Source organism: Colletotrichum abscissum (genome assembly GCF_030869225.1).
Source record: "Colletotrichum abscissum strain IMI 504890 chromosome Unknown Scaffold_34.1, whole genome shotgun sequence".
Lineage (NCBI taxonomy): Eukaryota > Fungi > Ascomycota > Sordariomycetes > Glomerellales > Glomerellaceae > Colletotrichum > Colletotrichum abscissum.
Window position 1 is genome coordinate 145377 of NW_026850254.1, and position 14514 is coordinate 159890.

Sequence of the window (14514 nt, forward strand, 5' to 3'; positions counted from 1 at the left end):
TAGTTGGATATTGAAGGGCAGCTTGGGGATTTCACTTGAGTCGAATGGCAGTTTCATGAACATGATCTTCACATTCGTTTGTTCCCTAGTACTCTCTGTTCAATGTCTTGAAACTTCATCGTTCGACTGGGAAGTTTGAACCTCTAGATGGAACTCAGGCCAACAAGTTTCTTGGGAAGCAACAATTTTGGTATTTTGTGGCTGGACTCAAATAGCATTTCCTGCTTCATTTCATTGATCAAAATGGGTCTGAATATGTAAGGACTTATTTCCAAGATGAAGTCTGGGTGTCCAACCAAGGCACCATAACATCCACGACGCCCTGCAAGTTCTCAGGGAACAGCGCGTGAGAAGCATCTTCAACAAAGACAACAGTAGACCGGTTGCCCACCAGCCCAGTCGTGTAGTTCCACTGGTCCTCCCTCCTCCACGGGTCCAATGTTGCGATGACGTCCAAGATCTGAGTAGTGTTGCTGCCGATTGTGGTGCTCGTAGGAGCGCCAGTCACGGAGCCCATAGCCTCAGGGAACCAACCCGTCAACCATAGGGAGGCATTGTGTCCGGGAGCAAAGTAACCCAGCTCCAAAGCAGCGAGACGTTCCTCTACGGAGTACGTATAGTTGCTCGCAATGTTGGCCGTAGCTGCGATGGTGGCGTTGGTGTTGATGCCGGTGTTGATGCACGCCAAGACGATCGAAGGCACCTTTTCCGGGTAGGCGGCGGCCATGTTCTTCGCCATACGTTGTCCGGCGGCATGGCCGAGTACCACAGCCTTTCCGTTGCCAAAGGTATCAATGACCGAGACGAGGTCAGCGCCTACCTCGGCCCAAGTGGTAACGATGGGGCCGGTAGATTCGCCCATGCCTCGGGGTTGAGGACGCAAGACGCGGTAGCCCGCGTCAGCGAGGGCGGTCGAAAACTCGTGGAAATCGTCTATGCTGTCCCGGGCATAAGAAGGCCAGACAAGCAGTGACGGGCCATCTCCCTCGACGAGGACCTGGATGGTGTTGTTTGATGATCCAGTGAGGTATTTTGTGGTGTATCCGGCGGATGCCAGGCCCAGCAGAGCGGAGGAAGCAAGAAGAGTATTGATATACATCGTGATACAGCCTCCTTTTTCTTTCAGACAAGCTTATAAGATTCGACTTTTGAACGAATGACAGAATCTTTGCCGAATGTACGGCTATAGTCAAGAGAATGTTGAGTGACTGATGAATGATGTGGTGCAGGAGGTTCTGCAGCGGACGATCAGAGGCATGATATATACAGAAACAGAATCCATAGTGCTGCCTCCCACTTCACCGGGAGTTGAAAAGCTTCAGTCGGGACCCCTGAGCTTTCTTACGACTATTATCCGTTCTGCACCGCAAATCCCACAGATTAGAGTTTGCAGACTTCTTGGCATTTAAACATGGTGGCGGTACTACCGATCTGTGCGACGTCGGCATCTTGAATGCGTAGCTCCTGAAAAAACGAAAACCTCCTTAATCTACCAAAGATCGTGTCTTCTCGGACATGCCATAATTACGCAGTAAGTGGCTTACACCGAGTGGTACATGTTAGTTTCGAATGCTTCATTATCGGGTTCGAAAGGTTCGGTAACGTCACCACAACTTAACTTCATATCGCAATTCCCCGAATCACTCTGAAGTAGTTTCAATTGATACTTATTCTGAAGCTAGTAGCAAGCGATAGTATCGAAGGAGCCCGAAGCTGACAATTTTCATTGATATATCGGCAAATGCATCCCAAAGACGTTCTCAACGAATAACTCACAACTATGAAGGCTGCATTTGGGGATCGAAAACACTCAAAACTCCGTCAACTTATGAATAGCGATTGAAAGGTCAGCAGCCAGTTCATCCCAGCATATCAAGTACTCTAGTCATCAAAAGCCCGGCCGCCAAGACCTGAGAAGCCGGTATAGCGCCCCTTTCCGTTCAATTATTCTCCCACATACCGGGACGGAATTGATTGAGTTTCTCTATGCATTCATTTCGAGCATGGCCATTGCGGCGGGCGGCCGGTAGGCCACGCCATCCCGCGGAGGTTTAAACTTCAAATACACGTATTTGCCCCGTGCCGCCCGGAGACACGAGTCGTGCTCTCAACGGACAGTATATAAAACACTGCTCGTATGCTGTCAGTAACACCGCTAAGTTAGGAATGCGGACAGAAAGGAATTTTCGAGGTCGGATCACTGGCAATGGCTGACATACAGTTAGCACTCGCCTCTCTCAGCTCAGGTCCTTGATTCCGAGCCGAATAAGATTATAAGTCTCATGGTTTCTCTTCATTGAGAGTGTTGATAAACTTTTGACACTAATTCATTTGATGTACAACAACTCTTCATTTTTATTTCAACATCTCGTTTAGTTGTCGTTTGGTGGTTTAGTACTTGACTGAAATTCTAAACTGATGAAGACAAGCAGTATGAGCGTCTAAGGAAGTCAAATTTGCCGCTTTTGAATCATCATCCAGTAATAGGTTTAAGACTCACACCTCTACAGTCTAGAAGGGGGGGGGGGGGGGGGGGTTCGATGCAATAAATGTGTTGACGGTAGTAAAGGTGGACTGGGAAGTTGGCATGAGCATCACTTCCACCCACTGCACTTATCTTTCACTAGGAAGGAATCGATGGGCTCCACCCATTTCTCCTTCCTTCCAAAAGCCGACGCACTACCAATGAAAAGGTTACTAAGTTTCGTACAGATCGAAAGTTTGCCCTAATGATGTCTATAATTACAAAGTCCTATCATCAGAGGAGTATGAATTCCGGAAGCGAGCGTGCTCCAGCTTCATAGACATCGCAGTGATTAAACATCCATGGCTCGAGAAATCCTACTATAATTGAAGTCTTCCGAACAGGCAAACTTCCAAAGTTCTAGGTGCAGGAAACCTCGAGCCTGGGCTACGTCTTCGATTTAGATACGTTGATTACCTTACCTTGCTAAGAATACTTTGCTTGTAGAGTTGAATGTGCGAGCACGTGGTACAGCCGCAGGACAAGGGTGTCATCTACTAACAAAGATCGAGCATTATTCATTCGCATGGTTTGATAGTGGTACATGACTTTGATAATACATTTGAATGTTCGTACACGTAAATCTATGGTCCCCCCATCTATGGCCGACCGGCCCGATCCCAGAAGCCAGTAGCTGTAGAAGCCTCGGCAGCTCGATATTACTCCCAACACCGAAGCGCCCGCTGTAGAATCCCAAGTTCCAATCGAACAATTCGTGTCTGTTTTCTTTCCCTTTCTCTCATTCAAGCCAATTCTTGTTCCCTCCGCGCTTTAGCAATCGCGCGCTTCCCCAGCCGCGTGAGCTCCGCAACGAAATCGTCCACGATCTTGACGTGGGCGACCTCGTTCGGCGTCAGGTGGCGATTCCGCATGCTCTCGACGAGTTTCGGAACCGAGTTGAAGAGCTCGATGTCTTCTTCGGATTGGGGATTCAGGGGTTGCAGGAGGAGATTGCAAAATATTGTGAGGATTGCTGACATGGGGTAGAATACCACCATCCTGGGCGCGTCCGGTGTTAGCAAACAAGGTTGGACTTTCCACGGGAGCCTTCAGGCTTCAGTCCAGGGTAGACAACTCACCAGAATGCCACTTGTTCCACGCCATGGATGGCTGCTTTGAGGAAGTAGAGAGTAGATCGGCTGGCCTGTACGGAGAGGGCCTGACTCGAACTGACGCCCTCCAACCCACTGCCTTCGCCGCTTGCCCAACAGCGACATCTCCCACTTGCTCGGTGTATCATTGCCATCAAGTAATGATACTCGAAGTGCAGAATTATCTCCTCCATACCTAGCCGTCCCTTCCTCACGACCGCCGTGCCCCGAGGGAAGGTCAACGTCGGCCTATAGGACAGTGGAACCGACGTCCGCCATCGTTCCAGCTCATCATCGAGTTCGCGGATATCCCTAAGCAGTTCTGCGTCGCCCTTCTTTAGGGCCGACTGCGAGTACAATCTCGTTGAGATCTGAGATTTGATAATCGTCAACTGCAGGGAGTCGGGTGCGAGAGCCGACGTGATTGTTGCCTCGTCGAGAAAGGACGGTGAGCCGCCCGTGAGGTCATCTATACTCCGGATCCACCAATCCATCTTTGGCAAAGTCAGGTCGCAATGTTCATCATGGATGCTGGGAGGTTGCCCTGTTCGGAGGGATATATCCTTATCGAGCTTGAAGGACAACCAGAAAAGTCTGCGTAATTGATTCCTCACTCGTGAGGTGTGGTCGTCCTCGGCTTGGGGCGTCTGGCATGGAGTTGGACGGCTTGATCCGGGCTCGAGGTGTCCGCCAAGCATGAATAACACTCGACATGTGGCGGACTGGAACATGGCACCTTGTTGCAGATGGCCGCAGAAGAGGTGGTACATGCCCTATGATAAGAAATGTCAGCAAGGTTCTGAGTTGCAGTTGCGACGAAACATAGTGCTGACCAGCATGAAGACTGTCTCGAGAGCAGTGATGTTGGTACCCTGCAGAATGACTGCTACCAGTCTCTGGGCGGCGCCGGCACATGCCTCACCATCAATCTCGGGTGTAGAGTTCCATTCTCCCTGAAAGAGGGAAACTACAGCGAAGAAGGCAAAGACACATGCCTTTGCCGTCACGGACTCGAGAGATGGGCTACCGTCAGCTTGCTCATAGGCCAGCTCGATTGTCTCTTGGAAGAGGACGAAGTCGATTACTGGAAACGATAAGCCGAACTGGGATGCTCGGAAGAGAGCGAGATACTCTTCAACAACTGTCTTATCGGGCAGCTCTCCACTAGCGTTCCCTTCTGGGAAGTCTATGAAGATTGGGACTGGGTGTTGTGTCTGCCATAGAGGACCCATTCCAAATAGGTTTTGGAACGAGGCATCCTCTCCAGCCCGAGAGCGAATCCACTCTTGGCCGTCGGCAGAAAAGAAAGGGATGCCATTGTAGGAGCTGACATCGCCCAGATAGTAACCGGCAAAGTGCAGCTTCCCCACGGTTGCACCGGAAGCAGCCCGGGCTGATGAGTCATAAGATCGGCCTTGGGTTGTGTCCGGATTACCGTCGGCGGCCGGCGGATCCGGGCCAACAGTTGACATGGGCGCCGAGGATGACGATGGGGAGGCAGTGGATTCGTCCCGCGGCCCTCCCCCCTCCACCCCTGCATCTTGGTTCCGCCGAGCCGCCTCCAAGGCCTTCTCAATACGGTTGAGGCGTTCAACTAGGTCTTTTTCTGATCCCGCCCTGCACAGGTCGTAAATCTTTTTGTCAGTCTTGGCTGCTTTCCCATCGCACACATTACTCAACTTTCCCGAACGGGTGGGTACCTTTCAGGGGTGATCCACGGGAACGGAGACGGGGGATCGGAGGGGCGGAGACTCTCTCTTTCTCTCACCTCGCTGTAGCCACACGCTTCTTCACCTTGGTGGCCCGGTTGAACGTGCAAGCCATTCCATGGTGCTTACACCAGTTGCATTGTGGGACTGCTCCATCACACTGAATCTATCAAAGTTGGAGAAAAACACAAAAGATCAGCATTATGTATGCGGTGTAAGACAACAACCCTTCTCCAACTCAACCTGAAGACGGGCCGGAAATCATACCTTTCGCCTGTGACAGGAATCACACGCTCTCTTCCTCATGTTGGCCTCTGATTCGACGAGAGGCCGCCGCTCAACGCGGCACGCAGCTCTTTCCAAGGAGGGAATAGAACAATTGAAAGAAAAACAGAATCAGCCGCGTCGGGAAGATAGCCGAGTTGGCAGCTCATGCGTCTCTCACGCCAAAATGATGGAGGAATTGGCTGACACTGGGCTGTCGTTCCCGCCTTTGGTTGATGTATCGGAATCTCCGCTGACTCAGCGGCATCTTGCCCTCCATGACTAAGCGGCGAAGATAAAAAGCGGATAAACCTTAAATGTTTCTCCGTGTTTGATTGGTTCTGAACATCAAACCTTGACCTAAAACTTCAGGCGACTCCACCGTCATCTCCAACGCTAACGCCCGTGCCCGGCGCTTCGACACACGCCGCGCCGACCACGTCGGGGATTTGACACCATCCACACCGGTCCAAGCTTGCACCGTGGCACCCCCATTATCTCCAAGGACATTTCGCTTTTGACGAACTCGCCGCTGAGTCAGCGGTCAAGATCTAATCAATGACACGTTTGGTCCGATCTTAGACACCAGATTATGAGGCTCTCGGAGACTATTCTAGGGATGGACCCAGTCTGCCGGCTCTGGGCCCAGCTCTGGCCCATGGCATCCCGCACACCTCGGACAGGGTCCAACGCCGAAGGAGCCACATGCCACGACGTTAGTTGACGTGAATTGCAGGGTTCGTCCAACAAACAATTTTGTTTTTTCATCCTCTTATCAAGTCACAGGTGGGACGAAAACCACATTATTCAGCGGGCCAAGCACCCAGAGACCGTGTTACCACGCAGACTGCGCGCACTTTCGGACTATAGCATGGGGTTCCAGAAGCTTTTTCATCCGCACATCTCGTCATCATGGACGGGATGATGGGGTACCTGGGACGCCTAAGACGCCTTGTTGCCAATGACCAATGGCCACTATGACCTGTCTGTCTACCACCATCTCTCCGCAGGGCCCGATGGCGGGTCCGTATTATACGATCAAGGGGGTTGCACAGAGATCTCAGGTCGTAATGAATCGGCATCCCGTCAGTCCCCTTGAAGCCGAAACCGACTTGACTTTCAAGTCCGGCCGGAGCTAAGGGGCAAATGGGGATAACAAAACCAAGTCGACAACAAATAAGTGGCCCGGCACCCGGGATATACATACTCACTATAAGCTTCTGTCACAACCTTCTTCTTCTTGTCACTGTCTTCTCTCCTTAATGGTGACCTTTCACACCTGACACCAAAAAGAGATACCATCAAAGCTCTTCGTCAACACGTGGCAGGCATCATGGAGTCCGATGGCACGCTGGGAGGCGGCTCAAACTACGAGCAGTCTCTCGAACTTAGCAACATCCCCGACGATACCACCTGGGCCCTCAAACACAAGGTCGAAGCAGTTCGACAAAGAGATGAACGCTCAGGATTCCCCGCCCGCGAGCTGGGCGTGACATGGAAGAACCTCACGGTCCAGGCCGTCAGCGCCGATGCGTCGCTTCACGAGAACGTCATTTCCCAGTTCAACATTCCCAAACTCGTCAAGGAGTCTCGCCACAAGCCTCCTCTGAAGACCATTTTGGATAACACACACGGCTGTGTCAAGCCCGGCGAGATGCTTCTGGTCCTCGGCCGCCCAGGATCAGGATGCACGACGTTGCTCAACATGTTGGCGAACCACCGCCGAGGATACACTTCAGTCACGGGCGATGTCCACTACGGCTCCATGCCCGCAGAGGAAGCACAGCAATATAGGGGACAAATCGTCATGAACACTGAGGAGGAACTCTTCTTCCCAACTCTGACCGTGGGCCAGACCATGGACTTTGCAACTCGCCTCAAGATCCCTTTCAACCTTCCCGAAGGGGTTGCCTCCAACGAGGAGCTGCGTCAGGAGAACCGAGATTTCCTGCTGGAGTCTATGGGAATCCAGCACACATTCGACACCAAGGTCGGAAACGAATTCGTGCGAGGTGAGTAGCTCAAACTATTGACAACTCTGAGGGAACCTCGACTGACTCTTCACAGGTGTGTCCGGAGGAGAGCGGAAGCGTGTGTCCATCATTGAGTGTATGGCGACGAGAGGATCAGTCTTCTGCTGGGATAACAGTACCCGTGGCTTGGACGCCAGCACGTAAGTCTCTACCAAACTCTCTCGTATCCAAGATTCTTCAGAGGTAGGCTTCGAGAGAGCAACGATCATGTACGCTGACCATCTTCCTAGGGCCCTCGAATATACCAAGGCGGTCCGTGCCATGACCGACGTCCTCGGTCTCGCATCCATCGTCACCCTTTACCAAGCAGGCAACGGCATCTACAACCTCTTCGACAAGGTTCTCGTCCTCGACAACGGCAAGGAGATGTACTACGGGCCCATGAAGGAGGCCAGACCCTTCATGGAGCAGCTTGGTTTCATCTGCTCCGACGGCGCCAACGTCGCTGATTTCCTCACCGGTGTCACCGTTCCTACGGAAAGAGCAATCCAACCAGGAAAGGAAAAGACCTTCCCTCGCACAGCTGAAGCTCTGAGAACCGCGTACGAAAAGTCAGACATCTATCCCCGGATGATTGCCGAATACGACTTCCCAACCCTGGAGGAGACCAAGGAGAAAACGAGACTATTCCAACAAGGCGTCGCAGGCGAGAAGCACAAGCAGCTTCCGGCCAACAGCGCTCTCACGACAAGTTTCTATACCCAGGTCAGGGCCTGCATCACCAGACAATACCAAATTCTCTGGGGTGACAAAGCGACTTTCATCATCACGCAGGTGTCCACCTTGGCTCAAGCTCTCATCGCCGGTTCCCTCTTCTACCAGGCTCCCAACACATCTGGCGGTCTCTTCCTCAAGGGCGGTGCCCTCTTCTTCGCTCTCCTCTTCAACAGTCTGCTGTCCATGTCCGAAGTCACCAACTCCTTCACCGGTCGTCCTGTCTTGATCAAGCATAAGTCCTTCGCATACTACCACCCTGCCGCTTTCTGTATTGCGCAGATTGCCGCTGACATCCCGGTTATCCTGTTCCAAATTTCGGTCTTCTCCATTGTGCTCTATTTCATGGTCGGACTGAAGACGTCGGCTGCGGCGTTCTTCACCTTCTGGGTTGTCGTTGTGGCAACCACCATGGTATGAAGCGCCCCGTTCTTCCTTTTTTCTCTTAAACTTCTCACTGACTCAACTTAGTGTATGACTGCCATGTTCCGCTCCATCGGTGCCGGCTTCACGACCTTCGATGGCGCGTCAAAGGCCTCAGGTTTCATGGTCACTGCGTTGATCATGTATTGTGGTTACATGATTCAGAAGTCCCAGATGCATCCGTGGTTCGTCTGGATCTTCTGGATCAACCCTCTGGCATATGCCTTCGATTCCCTCATGTCGACCGAGTTCTACGGACAATTGATTCCCTGTGTCGGACCCAACCTGGTTCCGAACGGCCCAGGATATACCGACTCTGCTCATCAGTCGTGCGCCGGTGTTGCCGGCGCCATTCAGGGTTCAACCACCCTCACCGGCGACCAGTACCTTTCTGCCCTGTCCTACAGCCACAGCCACGTCTGGAGAAACTTCGGCATCGTCTGGGCCTGGTGGGTTCTCTTCGTCGTCCTCACCATCGTCTCCACCTCGAGATGGCGCTCTTCCGCCGAGGGCGGAGCATCTCTGCTAATCCCCCGAGAGAACGCCCACATCACCAAGGCCATCCGCGACGACGAGGAAGCCCAGTCATCCGAGGAGACTGCCGCTGAGAACGGCAAGAGCGACAACGAGAAGCAGGACAGTAGCAGCAATGACGACAACCTCGTCCGTAACACCTCCATCTTCACCTGGAAGAACCTTACCTACACCGTCAAGACCCCCTCTGGAGACCGCGTTCTTTTGGACAATGTCCAGGGATGGGTCAAGCCCGGTATGCTCGGCGCTTTGATGGGCTCCTCCGGTGCCGGAAAGACGACGCTTCTCGATGTCCTGGCCCAGCGCAAGACTGACGGTACCATCCACGGATCCATCATGGTCGATGGTCGCGAACTTCCCATGTCCTTCCAGCGCTCTGCTGGATACTGCGAGCAGCTCGACGTCCACGAGGCTTACGCCACTGTCCGTGAGGCCTTGGAGTTCTCTGCCCTGCTCAGACAAAGCCGCGACACTCCGCGCGCCGAGAAGCTCGCCTACGTCGACACCATCATCAACCTCTTGGAACTTCACGACCTCGCAGATACCCTCATCGGAACCACTGGGAACGGCCTGTCCGTCGAACAGCGAAAGCGCGTCACTATTGGCGTCGAACTCGTCTCGAAGCCCAGCATTCTCATCTTCCTCGACGAGCCCACTTCCGGATTGGACGGCCAGTCCGCCTTCAACACCGTCCGCTTCCTCCGCAAGCTCGCCGATGTAGGCCAGGCTGTCCTCGTGACCATCCACCAGCCATCCGCCCAGCTCTTCTCCCAGTTCGACACCCTTCTTCTGCTCGCAAAGGGCGGCAAGACTGTCTACTTTGGCGACATTGGCGACAACGCAAAGACCATCCGCGACTACTTTGGCCGCTATGGTGCCCCCTGCCCCGAGGAAGCCAACCCGGCCGAGCACATGATTGACGTCGTATCGGGCCACCTCTCCAAGGGCAAGGACTGGAATGAAGTCTGGCTCGCCTCGCCCGAGCACGAGAATGTCACAAAGGAACTTGACCACATGATCCAGGACGCCGCTTCCAAACCCCCTGGCACCGTCGACGACGGCCACGAGTTCGCGCTCGCCATCTGGGACCAGATCAAGATCGTCACCCACCGCATGAACGTCTCCCTGTACCGCAACGTCGACTACATCAACAACAAGTTCGCGCTGCACATCTTCTCCGCCCTCTTCAACGGCTTCTCCTTCTGGATGATCGGCGACTCGGTTGGCGACATCCAGATGCGTCTCTTCACAATCTTCAACTTCATCTTCGTCGCCCCCGGTGTGCTCGCCCAGGTCCAGCCCCTCTTCATCGACCGCCGCGACATTTTCGAGACCCGCGAGAAGAAGTCCAAGATGTACTCCTGGATCGCCTTCGTTACCGGCTCCATCGTCTCTGAGGTCCCCTACCTCATCATCTGCGCCGTCCTCTATTTCGTCTGCTGGTACTACACCGTCGGCTTCCCCGGCGACTCATCCCGCGCCGGCTCCACCTTCTTCGTCATGCTCATGTACGAGTTCGTCTACACGGGTATCGGCCAATTCATCGCCGCCTACGCCCCCAACGCCGTCTTCGCCTCCCTCGTCAACCCGCTCATCATCGGTATCCTCGTCTCCTTCTGCGGTGTCCTCGTGCCCTACTCCCAGCTCCAGACCTTCTGGAAGTACTGGATGTACTGGCTCAACCCGTTCAACTACCTCATGGGCAGCATGCTCGTCTTCGACATTTGGGGCACAAAGGTCGAATGCAAGAGCAAGGAGTTTGCCCTCTTTGACCCGGTCAATGGCACAACGTGCGCCGAGTACCTGGCAGACTATATGCAGGGCATGGGCTCCAGCAGCAACCTCATCAACCCGGAAGCCACGTCCGGCTGCAGAGTGTGCCAGTACCGCGACGGCAGCGATTACTTGAGGACGATCAACCTGATGGAGTACTACTACGGCTGGCGCGATGCAGCCATTGTTGTCATCTTCGCCATCAGCTCGTATGCCCTGGTGTACCTCCTCATGAAGCTCCGAACCAAGACCTCCAAGAAGGCCGAGTAAACCCCCTCCGCCTCCTCTTTGGCTCTCGAACTTTCATCATCTCTCTCTCACAATATCTCACTATCTCACGCATCTCTCTCTCTCTCTCTCTCTCTTATATCACGTTACGCTAGATACCTCGTACGCAGCTGCAGCATCTTAGATTGCACCACTCTCGCGGATAGATCTCGGGATAAAGCAATAGGTGGTCCCCCTGTGTATTTTGTCAATCGTATGCATCTCAGCCAATGCATCAACTTTCTTCTCTCTCATCTATCTAGGGCCGGAGTAGATCTCATCAATGGGATGGTTCATTATTGGGTAAATTTAATAGACATCACGGTCAAATAGAATGGGACAAATCATTGTCAATCATATCAAATCATTGTCTAAATCATCCGAGCCTCAAAAAGTTCCCATATCATCATGCATTGACCCATCGTTCAGAGACTACTAAATGAAAGTGATTACTGCACAGTGAAAAGGCCGTTTAGGGTCAACTCATCAAATTTGCTTCATTGAAATTCAGTACGCGTAGGGGGCTTCGCCGGCCCCACCTTTCCGAAACGGGCGTGGGGACCTTCACCACACCGCCAACGACATCAAGACACCTCACTCACACACGGACGTCAAGACCAAAACTCTTGACAGTTCTCAAACCTTGCCTCATATTTTCATCACTCTCCCAAAATCCTCCGAATCAGCAAAAATGCCTCTTAAAGGAATCTCTCCCGTCATCTCCCCCGACCTCCTCAAGGTCCTAGCCGAGATGGGCCACGGCGACGAAATCGTCCTCGCCGACGCCCACTTCCCCTCCCACTCGATCTGCCCGCCTCACATCCCCGTCCTCAGGGCCGACGGTAAGTCTCCATGATCCATTTGAATCATTTCAAACCTACGTCAATTGTAAGGATTCTCACGACGAGTCAAGGCATCACCGTCTCACGCCTGCTGGCCGGCATCTCCCCACTCCTCGAGCTGGACAACTACGGCGTCGTGCCCGTCATCATGATGGAGGTCGTCAAGGGCGACACCTTTGACGCGAGCGTTGAGTCCGACTTTAGGTCGTCGCTCAAGTACGACGGTGAGATTGAGAAGCTGGAGAGGTTTGCTTTCTACGAGCGGTCCAAGAAGGCGTTTGCCATTGTGGCGACAGGGGAGACCAGGAAGTACGGCAACATTATCCTCAAGAAGGGCGTCACTCCCATCACTGAATAGACTTGTGGATAAGTAATGACTCGATCAATGAAGCAGATACACTTGGCAGTTCAAATGATACCCATCACCACAATTGCATTGACTCCAAGCCAGGAGCTGGAAACAGGGTAGTCAGAGAAACCCGCGAATGCCAAAAAACGAGCGTCCAATTGTGCTAAGTATACTTACGCTCTAGGCATGCTAAGTAAGTATGCTCGGGCCGTGAAAAGAAGGTAAATAATGATAAAGGCCCCCAAAACGCTGGTTCCAAGACGGATATTTATATTGAAGCCCCCCACCTGGACCGAGGCCCTCAGCTCGAGGCCCTCCTAGACCTTGCGAGCCGCCCAGGCCAGAAGGTCCCCCAGCCCCCCCGAGCCAGTTTGGCTCCCCCCCGCCGCCGCCCCGCCCACTGCACTCGATCCGTGCCTAAGTTGCAATTGTCAGTTTGGAGCCGAAGGTGTGCAGGGCACTAGGCAATACTTACTGTTGGGCCGGCGAGGGGGACTGGCCCGGTTGGATAGAGGCCGGGTTCCCTCCTTCTTCGGCCCGGACGACCGCTCGGACTGCCTCGGCTTCGGCCCGGGAAGGGCTTCTCGCTAAGTTTAAATCAAGACGAATAAGATCGAAGGGATGTCTAGGAATAACCTTTAGTACCAAGTTGAATACCCAGACGACAGCGGAGAAAGGCAACGAGGGCAGAGATGAGGACCTACTCCATGGTAAATGATGGGGGATGGTGATAGATTTTGGAGATGGCGTAGATGGCGGAGATGGCGATAGTGAATGTTTGTGGAGCGAATGTTGGTAGCGAGTGTTGTTGGTTATTGATGGTAACGATTGGAATAACCAAAAAAAGAAGCGAGTGTGTGTGATGAGTATGCTTGAAGAAGAGAAGAAGAAGAAGAGGAATGGGAGAACGGGGGATGGTGTCTATATAAACCCTTCTTGACCAAAGCATTCGTCTCGTCGGCACCTTCAGTCTGCACCTCTCTGGAGGCATTTCAGAGCCGCAAAGGTACAGGACCGTCTGCATTTACACCTTCCTTTCTATCAAGGTAAGGGACCTCACAGCCTCATTGCACCGTGCATCCTTTCTCCGTTGGGCCTACCCTGTCTCTATCTTCGTATAAAATGGAAGCAGCCCCTTCATGCATTGACTTACACCCATCTCATTCTTCACTCTTGCCAATATACCACCCAGCAATACATCATAGTTGCAGCAGTAGCCCAGCTTGTCCCTGCATCGACCCCGACCTCAAAGCACAATCTGAGAGTACGACCTAGAGGCCAATATTAGAGGAAAGACTTTGTCAACATGTCTCGTCCCTGCACTTCAGCAGACGCCAGGCACGCCACCGGCCAGCCTCCTTCTTACGATACGGTTCAGCAGCAGCAAGACCGACAGTTCCAAAACTTCGACTCGAAAGAGTGGGAATGCGTGCCCAAGAACCTCAGCATCATCTACTCCCCTGTCCCTATCGGAGCAGGTGCCAATGTTAGCAGGAGAGGAATCAGCTGGGAAGCCAGATTTCGAGTAAGAGCCAAAGATCTCCCCCGCCTCATGAGAGAGGGCTTCCACTGGACAGTCGCCAACATCCATCGAGAGGCCGGTTACTTTGAATATGAAGCCAAGGAGCCTGTCATGAAAGAAGCTGGCTGGACCTGTACACGCAATTACTACCTCTCCGATCTAGGTCCCGACCAGAACTGGACCGCCAAGATGACGGTTTGCGCTCGGGACCTACAGACTCTTGCGCGGTTTGACATGGCCAAACTTCGGCCTGAGCAAGCTTACACCGCCCTCGCGTGGACCAACGTCCAGCAAGGCCAGCACATCTACAACTTTGAACGTCTAGCTCCCTGTAGGAATTTCAATGCGATTTACGACGACATGCCGCTGGAAGGATGGTGGCCGTGGCCGAAGAGACAACCCGGCGTTGACGACAAGCCCGAAGCAGATACAAAGAGCTCATAGGAAGGGACTAGGCGTGATATTAGAA

The 14514-nt window shown here is 53.1% G+C and overlaps 5 protein-coding genes across 5 annotated transcripts; 3 read left to right on the forward strand and 2 right to left on the reverse strand.

Moving 5' to 3' along the window:
* Positions 1 to 265: 265 nt before the first annotated feature.
* CABS01_11850 (uncharacterized protein) lies at positions 266 to 1099 on the reverse strand (the record flags this gene model as incomplete). The annotated part of the gene is made up of 1 exon (XM_060545204.1): positions 266 to 1099. One exon carries the CDS (start codon positions 1097 to 1099, stop codon positions 266 to 268), a length of 834 nt encoding a protein of 277 aa, XP_060397069.1.
* A 2168-nt stretch (positions 1100 to 3267) lies between these two features.
* On the reverse strand, positions 3268 to 5630 carry CABS01_11851 (fungal specific transcription factor; the record flags this gene model as incomplete). Its single annotated transcript, XM_060545205.1, has 5 exons — positions 3268 to 3523; positions 3604 to 4388; positions 4449 to 5232; positions 5384 to 5490; positions 5592 to 5630. The coding sequence occupies 5 exons, from the start codon at positions 5628 to 5630 to the stop codon at positions 3268 to 3270; spliced, it is 1971 nt and encodes a 656-aa protein (XP_060397070.1).
* Positions 5631 to 6921: 1291 nt separating this feature from the next.
* CABS01_11852 (ABC-2 type transporter) lies at positions 6922 to 11335 on the forward strand (the record flags this gene model as incomplete). Its single annotated transcript, XM_060545206.1, has 4 exons — positions 6922 to 7600; positions 7656 to 7761; positions 7852 to 8749; positions 8807 to 11335. 4 exons carry the CDS (start codon positions 6922 to 6924, stop codon positions 11333 to 11335), a joined length of 4212 nt encoding a protein of 1403 aa, XP_060397071.1.
* Positions 11336 to 12023: 688 nt separating this feature from the next.
* Positions 12024 to 12532, forward strand: CABS01_11853 (RbsD/FucU transporter; the record flags this gene model as incomplete). Its single annotated transcript, XM_060545207.1, has 2 exons — positions 12024 to 12174; positions 12246 to 12532. 2 exons carry the CDS (start codon positions 12024 to 12026, stop codon positions 12530 to 12532), a joined length of 438 nt encoding a protein of 145 aa, XP_060397072.1.
* A 1297-nt stretch (positions 12533 to 13829) lies between these two features.
* On the forward strand, positions 13830 to 14489 carry CABS01_11854 (uncharacterized protein; the record flags this gene model as incomplete). The annotated part of the gene is made up of 1 exon (XM_060545208.1): positions 13830 to 14489. The coding sequence occupies one exon, from the start codon at positions 13830 to 13832 to the stop codon at positions 14487 to 14489; it is 660 nt and encodes a 219-aa protein (XP_060397073.1).
* Positions 14490 to 14514: the final 25 nt, after the last annotated feature.